The sequence below is a fragment of the Lactuca serriola genome, chromosome 4 (assembly GCF_051521515.1).
Source record: "Lactuca serriola cultivar US96UC23 chromosome 4, Lser_US96UC23_V15, whole genome shotgun sequence".
In the NCBI taxonomy this organism is placed as follows: domain Eukaryota; kingdom Viridiplantae; phylum Streptophyta; class Magnoliopsida; order Asterales; family Asteraceae; genus Lactuca; species Lactuca serriola.
In genome coordinates this window covers 16,138,626-16,147,125 of record NC_136411.1, presented here as the reverse complement: position 1 = coordinate 16,147,125, position 8,500 = coordinate 16,138,626, and the positions used below count along the sequence as shown (strand labels likewise).

General features: G+C 33.2%; 1 protein-coding gene across 1 annotated transcript; it reads right to left on the bottom strand.

The window, feature by feature from the left end:
* Nucleotides 1–4,235: 4,235 nt before the first annotated feature.
* LOC145101086 (ribonuclease 3-like) lies at nt 4,236–6,288 on the bottom strand. Its single transcript, XM_079038251.1, has 4 exons — nt 6,129–6,288; nt 5,617–5,772; nt 5,319–5,517; nt 4,236–4,661 (listed from the first exon to the last, which is right to left on the bottom strand). Exons 1-4 carry the CDS (start codon nt 6,231–6,233, stop codon nt 4,405–4,407), a joined length of 717 nt encoding a protein of 238 aa, XP_078894377.1. The 5' UTR covers nt 6,234–6,288; the 3' UTR covers nt 4,236–4,404.
* Nucleotides 6,289–8,500: the final 2,212 nt, after the last annotated feature.

Genomic DNA, 8,500 nt, shown 5'->3' with positions numbered 1-8,500 from the left:
GGGTTCAAATACACCATGGAGCATCCATGGACCATCCTATGGGTTTTAGCCCAACTTGATTATCCATGGAGCATTAGCCCACTATACAAGTATGGATGATTTACACAATTAACCCATATATTTAATTAGTCTTCTTTTGATCACTTAATTAATTCTGGATTAATTCTTGATCAATACTAATTAAATAATCCTATTAATATATTAGAACTTATAATATATTAATCACCCTTAAGTGTTATTTCTCTCATTATAGTCTATCCAAGTGCATGATGCCATGCAACCTAAATGGACCATGTCAGGTCGAGTTAAGTCTTACCAATTATAGTTATGGACTTAGACATTAATCCAACAGGTCACTCTTTGGGAGCTGAGGACGTGGTGGCCATATCTTGGAATCATTTTGTGACGGGATTCAGGGAAGAGTTTACACTGGCCATTAAGGTACACCAGTTGACGAGGTAGTTTTGGGACCTTCTCCAAACGACGGAGATTGTGGCGAAGAGCACCGACAAGTTCAAGTAGAAAGCTTTATTGGTTCCACAATATGCAACGAATGAGAAGATGAAGAAGGCGACGTACCATGATATGTTACAGGATGATATCCTGAAGTTTGTGAGCGTGTCTAGTCGCAAGACCTTGGAGGATATGACTGACAGAGCCCGAGAAAGGGAGATTGATTTGGAGCTTTTGAAGAAGCGAAAGTAATTTCATACTCGGGCAGTGGAGGGCTCATGGAAGAGACCCAAGACTTTCAATTCGCGAGTTAGCAACCGGTAGGGTCGGGGCCATTACGGCAAGTGCAGGACACCGCACGATGAGGTGTGTCGGTCTAGAGGTATGGGCTATTTCAAGTGTGACGGGATTAGTCATGTCAGTAGGAGTTGTCCCCAGGGGTCGAGTATGATATGTTTTCATTGCAACCAGGTGGGCCTCAAGAAGGCCGACTGCCTAGGATTGACGAGTGGAGCAGTGAGGTCACCTACTCCAGCTACACTCAGGATTACCGATGGTCGTGAGGGTAGGGCAAAGGCTCCAGCAATGAGGATCTGATTGTTTCAGTTGCAGGCCATGGAGGCCTGAGCTCTATCAGATATTGTCACAGGTATGTACCGTAATCGCTTCCTTCATGCCCTTATTAATTATGCTTATGATTATATGATTGTGTATATGAGACATGAGGTTCGGATTATTTAATTCTCCGCCTAAGGATCGTAATTTCTTTATGACTATCTGGTTATTATCTTTCGATGGGTTTTCAAATGCCATTTTTGCATTCCGATAATCATATTTGAATGGTATTTAGTTGACCCGGTTGAAGGCATCAGCTCGGGAAGAGACGGTCATTGATAAGGTCGGTCCTAAGAGGAGGGGAGCTGATTTTTCTGCTTGTAGGATCATTCGCCGGATTGTTTCTAATGATTTCAGTGAAATGGGTTTCGAGTTAGTTGCCATGTAAGTCGTTTGGATCTTCGAGTTGGGGATTATAGAGACCCTACATAGTTGTGAGGTAAGAGGGATCAGTTTGATTCATGCCTTTAGAACGTGGCCAATGCGTTCCGAAGAGGTTCTGCTCAGTAACAGGTAGAGTATTAGGTTGATTGGCAGCCCAATTTTGATATCCACTTTAATCTTTCTTTGTCATCGGTTGAGTTGTCTGACGATTTTGGAGTGGTATAAACGGTAGGTGCTTTGGAAGCATCGATTTTTTTCAACTTTAGTGAAGTATTTGTTTTGGTTTTGGGATGTGTGTACCCTTGATTTCTTGGTCATGGAATTTTATTCTTATGAGCTCCGGATGGTGATGATCTTGAGTAGTGAAATTGTGGACAAATTGGGAATTCGATTGGTTATGAAGTTGGCAAAACGTGTTCAAATATAAGTGGAGGAGAATCGTTAGGATTAATGGGAATATCTCCAAGTGCAAGTCAACTTGAAGTTTCCTATCCATATGTCAAGTTGATAGCCAGTTCTGGTTTGAGCCAAGGCTTTTGCAAGGGATTATCTTCAGTGGTCAGTTGTTATCAGGGAAGCAAATGTTGGGAATTCATATTATCTTGTTCGAGGATGTAATCATCGGTAGTGGCACATTTTGAATTCAGGGTTAAGTTCAGGTTGAGGATTTTGTTAGGACCTCTCTGCCTGTTCTTGTCTGATGACGGCTTTGAGGTTCGAAGTACGACCTGAACGCCTAGTTGGGTTCAGCAAAGTTTAGATTTCCAACGCATGTTGATTTTTGGCGATGTATTCACCTGGATGGTTAGTAAGATCATGGGTTGGTCCCATGGCAGTGTGGAAATGTTTTAAGATTGTGGGGTGGCCCGTGGCATTCACTAGGTTGGCAGATAGCTATGGATGTTTTGTAAGACTGCGGAGTGTCTCGTAGCATTCACAAGGTCGATAAGTTGTTATGGGAATGTTGTAAGTCTATAGTATGGCTATTATCCTTTACTAGGATGATTTGGACCATTTCATGAATGGTTGTGAGACTGCGGGAGGGCTACAACATTCATAGGATTAAGGAAGGTCGTAGTACGATTTAGGGTCGGGTGTGATGTAAGAATATAGTTGGGCCAGTAGCATTCATCTAAAATGAATCGAACTATCTATTGTTCGTGTTGACTAGTTATGTGACCTATGCTTAGACTAGAAGGTTGTTGGAGCTATGTGGATAAATATGTTATGGTAGCTTTTGTCAGTTAGACTATTGGTTGGAGTCTCTTGGTGCGACCGTGTGCAAGGTTATTAGCTTCAGCAAAGGGATTTGGATTTTGTACTCCAGTTGGTAGGTCAGCACGAAACCAGGGAGATCTTGGATAGATCGAAAATATGAATGTTTGGTTAGCAGGATGTGATTTGTATGTTGGTATGGCACCAATGGTTGAGACACATGATGGGAACCACCTTCGTACACAGGTGCGAGGTTGTCGTCATCGGCGAACGGTCAAGGGTAAACTTATGTTGGATTTGATAACACTTTCATATGTTGCATCATCTACCCTTCCCTAGTACACTATACCCTAATACGACATTAAAATATTAAAAAAGAGCGATTTTTGACATAATTTTTTGTTTGTTATGTTACAAAGGTAAACTTATGTTGGATTGGATAACACTTTATTATTTAATTCTAAATCCTAAACTCTATGTCCAAAATCCTAATCAACAAACAAGAAACACGAAATTTATACTCGAAAAGAAACAATTTTTCGATACACTACATGTTCTTTGTAATTAAAAGGTTTCTGAAACATAACCATTCATCGAAAGAGAATTACACGCTTAAATAAAACTATCTAACACCCACCAAAGAGAAACTAATTGTCACAATGAATTATTATCCAAATAAAAGTATTCACATCCTAAACTACAAACCTTGAATGCTAAATATAAACCTAAACCCTAAATACTAAACTATGAATAAAACTATTTTTCAAAATGTCATATAATTATTTACATACATTAACGATATATTTAAATAGTGAGTGATATTTATAATACATTTTTTGTTATTAGAATTATATATGTTATCATGGAATAGAAATGATCTATTTTCGACACAATGAATCTAACATATGAAAACACATATCCAACCTACACAAAAGTGACGAATACATTCTTCGTCGAAAAAAATGAATCATTGAATGAAAACTAATGTTTAGTGATATTTGTCAATATATTGTTTTTTTATTTTAATATGACATGTTTCCTAAAACAAACTAATCATTGATCAAAATACAAATGAGTATATATGCAAAAAAAGATATATAAATCACAATGGTAAACAAAATCCGTTGATATATTTCCCAACTCTAAAAAAAACTAATCGTCTCTAGAAACTAATTTCTAAAAGATGTTATTCGCACCGTCGCTTACATGGGTAAACGGCTAGTAATTTAAATTGATCTATCTTTCCATGAATTAATTGAATTTTCAGCTTGTTGGTTGTATATAAAATTACAAATAAACTATGAAAAAAAAATGAAAAAGACAAAACTAATTGGATATCGTGGGCTTTTTCAGGCTTCACTTTATGGGCATGCTGTCTCAGTAACTTTTATGGGCTTCTTTTATTATTGTTTAATATATTGTTACTTTGTTAGTTATAACGTACGTGAAATAATTAAAAACAGACAGAAAATGCTTGGTGACACTTGAAGATGAAGCAAGATATAAAGAACGCTAATATATTGTTATTGTTATTGTTATAAACGTGTTAGGTGAGTGTTCACAAGATATATAATAATGTAATTTGGATTACTACTTGGTTGATGTTGGATACACAATTACACATTTACACTCACGTGCCTTTGAAATAATTGCAACAGAAATATACAAGAATCAGTTATCTCATTTATTACGAAATCAATAAAATCCAATATAAGAATCAATGAAATTTGAAGAATTTCAGAGCTCATCATGACTTGAAGCAGACGAAAACGAAGGGAATTCAACTTTATTTCCACAAGGTCTCCCATGAGGAAAAACTGGGCATTCGATGAAATTAGAAGCCGATGCATCGACACACTGGTACACTTGGTATAATTGGTGGTACCCTGACGAGTCAACATTGCACTCTATAAATGGGGCATAACCCACACTCTTTGTAATTGCATCTTTCATTTGTCCCATTGTATGAAATTTCCCATCGGTGGGTTTAATCCCTACAATCAAAATGAATTAAACACTTGTATTTTATGCATAGATTGTTGTACATAATCCTTGCATCTTTTACTCTAGTGCCAATGTCTAGAAATGCATCTCTACTCTAATCTTTTACTCTAGTGGTGGATGTGTAGAAATGCATGTCTATTTTAATAAAAAATTAGTTTTAATTTTTATTTGACATTTGTCAATTTAATACAACTTCTCATTAATATTATGACACATGTCAAAAAGATATATTAGCCAACACTTTAAAATTTAAATTTACTTTTTTTAATTATATGTTATGTTTAAAGTTATAATAACTTTAAAATTTTGAAATATTTCTTAATTAATGATTTATTTAAAATAATTAACAAATAACTTTTGAATTTTTACTATAAAAAATTATTTTATTTTATAAACTATTTAAATAATAAATACCATATCCATCTCACTTCCTCTATTGTTGTATTCTACTATGGGTGAATAGTTTCTAGAGTAAATTACAAGAATGATCCCTATAGTTTAGGGTAATTTTTATGTTTAGTTCCTAACTTATTTTTTTAATTCGAAAGGTTCCTATTGTTTGTTTTTGTAAGACGCTTGATTTTACTTTGTGTAAGTAGTTGTCCTTCGTGCAAGAAGGGATGTACATTATGCATAAGAAGTTGTACCTGCGTTCTCGAGAGCATGGAGGAGGTTTGCTTTTTTCTTGAGAGAAAGGGCGGCTTCAAAGTAACCACGCTCGTCAAAAACCGATTCAGCACAAGTGCCGTGTTTTTCCCATTCGTGACGCCAAAATTTCAAACCGTCGCCACTCGGGCACGCAAGTGTAGGCCATTGCTTTTGTAACACACTTTCAAGATTTGCAACCTAAATATACGCATACACATTTTATGTGTCATATTTGTTATATTTAGTGACAGATTTATGAATTTTAAAAAAAAGTTATGAGTTTGGAATTTTTAATACCTTAGAGTCATCGAAAGGGTTGGAGGAGTCACAGTTAGAAGGATATGAGCCATCTTTGTAATTAGGCCAAAGCCCGTGGATGCTGAAATCTTCTGCTGGCTTCCCGGTTTTTGGATAGCAACAACCACGCCTTGAGTCACAGTACGAAGCTGGCCACTACAAAATTTAATTGGTTATCATTTAAACAATAGTATAAAATTTTCATGTATATGTTAACCATTTAATTAATAATTCATAGAAATGTGTTTGTCGCCAAAAGATTTGTCATATTAAGTAAAGTAAATCATATTTTGGCAAATTAGTAATATTCTGCCAGTTTATTGAATATCGATGACAAGAGTTTGCAAATAAATATGTAGTGATGGAAATCACTTGGCAAAATACAACGAGAAATATGTCACGAATAACCTCTCAAATGTTTAGCAATTAAATAAAAACTGTCACACAAGTCACAAAAGTTACATTTAGTGATGCCATTAAGCATGTGCATGGAAATATTAAGAAGAACAAACCTGTTGAACGAAGTAAAAGAAATCAAAGTCTTTAGCAACGGTTAGAATTGCAAAAGATTGTATGACCAGAAATAAGATAAAAAATGCACTCCCATTCAATTTCATCTTTCTGTAGATTTAGTTGTAGTTGAAACAAAGATTTAGATATACAAGATAAGATGTTTATTCATCTATATATACACAAACCAGAATATGCCTTCTAAGCATTATCTTGTCCTATAACCTTGCTTGTTCGTGTTGGACATTGCTTCAAAATTTGTTCATATATATATATATATATATATATATATATATATATATATATATATATATATATATATAGAGAGAGAGAGAGAGAGAGAGACCTTGAACACTTTTTTTTCTACACAACAAACATATGTGCATTTCTACATATGGTACTAGTTTATAACCCGTGAAACCACGGCTACAAAATTAATTAAACTTTAATAGTTAGAACACAAAATTATTAATCAATTATAATCGTTAATTTAAATAAATATGTGAAATTATATCACCTTATAATTTGTATTAATTTTATTTTAATTTTTATTGCATTGTTATTAATTTATTGTAATTAACGTGAAAATTTTAAAATTTGAAATAGATAATTAATAGGTTGACAAATGACATGCATTAATGCATTAATTAAGAGGTTTAATAGGGTGACACATAGCAAAAAAAGAATAAAATGTGTATTAATTAGAAGTCCTAATATGATGACACATGTCAAAAGGAGATTAAAACTATTCTTTTATTAGAATAGGATATGCATATAAAAAAGAAATCTTTTATATGCAACCTATATGTACGTTTGATATTTTTTTCTTTTGTTATAAATGATCTATATGTGTGTATATGTGAATATGCAAAACATATGTAAATGCATAGTATTTTATACCCCTATGAGAAAAAAAATCATTTTTTCTAAAAAAATTTCAGCTAATCTCTTAATTGTACATTAGCATTATTATAGAAAAATTATAGAAAATTATTTTATTTATTTCTAACAGAAGTAATATATATATATATATATATATATATATATATATATATATATATATATATATATATATATATATATATATTGTAAAGTTTGCTTTATACAAAATTTATTATGCAATGATACAAATGATACATTGTATTTTGCTATGATTAAAGAAAGTAGACATTTTAGACACCATTAATATGTTTGGTAGATAAACTTTAGTGCAAATTGAAGATAAGCTATATTAAAGAAGGATATACTTTAAAATCAAATTTCCCAATGTCTTTATTACGAGTTTAATAACAATCGACTTTAATAACAAGTCACATAACTACTGAATTTCTTATTTGATTATAACTACTTAATCCATTAAACATTATTTTGAAAATACGTTTTGAAGAGTAAAAAAAATTGATCGAAAAATGTTTTTACTTAAAAATTTGTGAAATGAATATGATATGTATCAAACAAGTAATGAAGGCCATATAAAACCTATTTTATTAGTTTCTACGACATCAAGTAATGTATGCCATAAAGAGCAAGGTGTATGCTATTTGCAAATGAACCCTTATGGCTTTTGCGTGCACTCAATACGACTATTAGTTGAACGAAAGAGACATGTTCTAAATTTGGCAAATTCAATGCCGATTATTACTAAAATTATAATTTTTTATAATGTGCATTGCGTTTCAAGTAACCTTATATCCAAAGTGTCGTGGCATGGTCGTTAATCAAAACTGACCTTAAATTAAGTCGAAGGGAATCTAGTGACACAAAGCTTGAATTAGCTTTTGTTGAGTGTATTTATCTTTGATTCTAATTTTAGACAAATTGTTTAAAAAGCGTAGATACAATCTTGCAAAAGGTGATTAGAGTTGTATTGTCGTATTCAAGAACATGATTATGTGTTTGAACAAACGTAAATCATATTCCTTTTAATGACTAGATTTCCTTTATGTTTTCGACCATAAATTATGTAACATGAACATGGTGCTCCAAAACTCCATGGCTTTCTTTAGGCTATGGGGGTGAGATTTCCATTTCACTACACCTTTCAATAGCTTGGCTTTCTCTAGGCTATGGGGTGTGGTTTCCATTTTACTACACCTTTCAATAACTTGCCAACTTGGTTGGCAGATCCCAAACCAAAACTAACAAGGGGCCAAAATATACAAGGGATAAATGTAACGAAAATTAATAAAAATATGAATTTTTGTTAGTGTTTCTTGGGATTTTTCAGTGAAGCTGGATGTCAAAGAAAACTTAACTAGGTGTCAATTGTTCAATTACATAACAAAAATTGTTTTTTGCTAAAATTTTGAATAGAAGCTATTTTTAAGCTGGGTCATACACCCCACTTGTTATACGCTAGATTCGCTACTGCACC

What these genes read in the sequence shown, in the direction of transcription:
- LOC145101086 (XM_079038251.1), bottom strand. Translation starts at nt 6,233, where the DNA reads ATGAAATTGAATGGGAGTGCATTTTTTATCTTATTTCTGGTCATACAA. An exon ending in TCTTTTACTTCGTTCAACAG is followed by an intron (nt 5,773 to 6,128) that starts GTTTGTTCTTCT and finishes TAAATTTTGTAG; the next exon opens with TGGCCAGCTTCGTACTGTGA. An exon ending in CCATGCTCTCGAGAACGCAG is followed by an intron (nt 4,662 to 5,318) that starts GTACAACTTCTT and finishes TTTTGATTGTAG; the next exon opens with GGATTAAACCCACCGATGGG.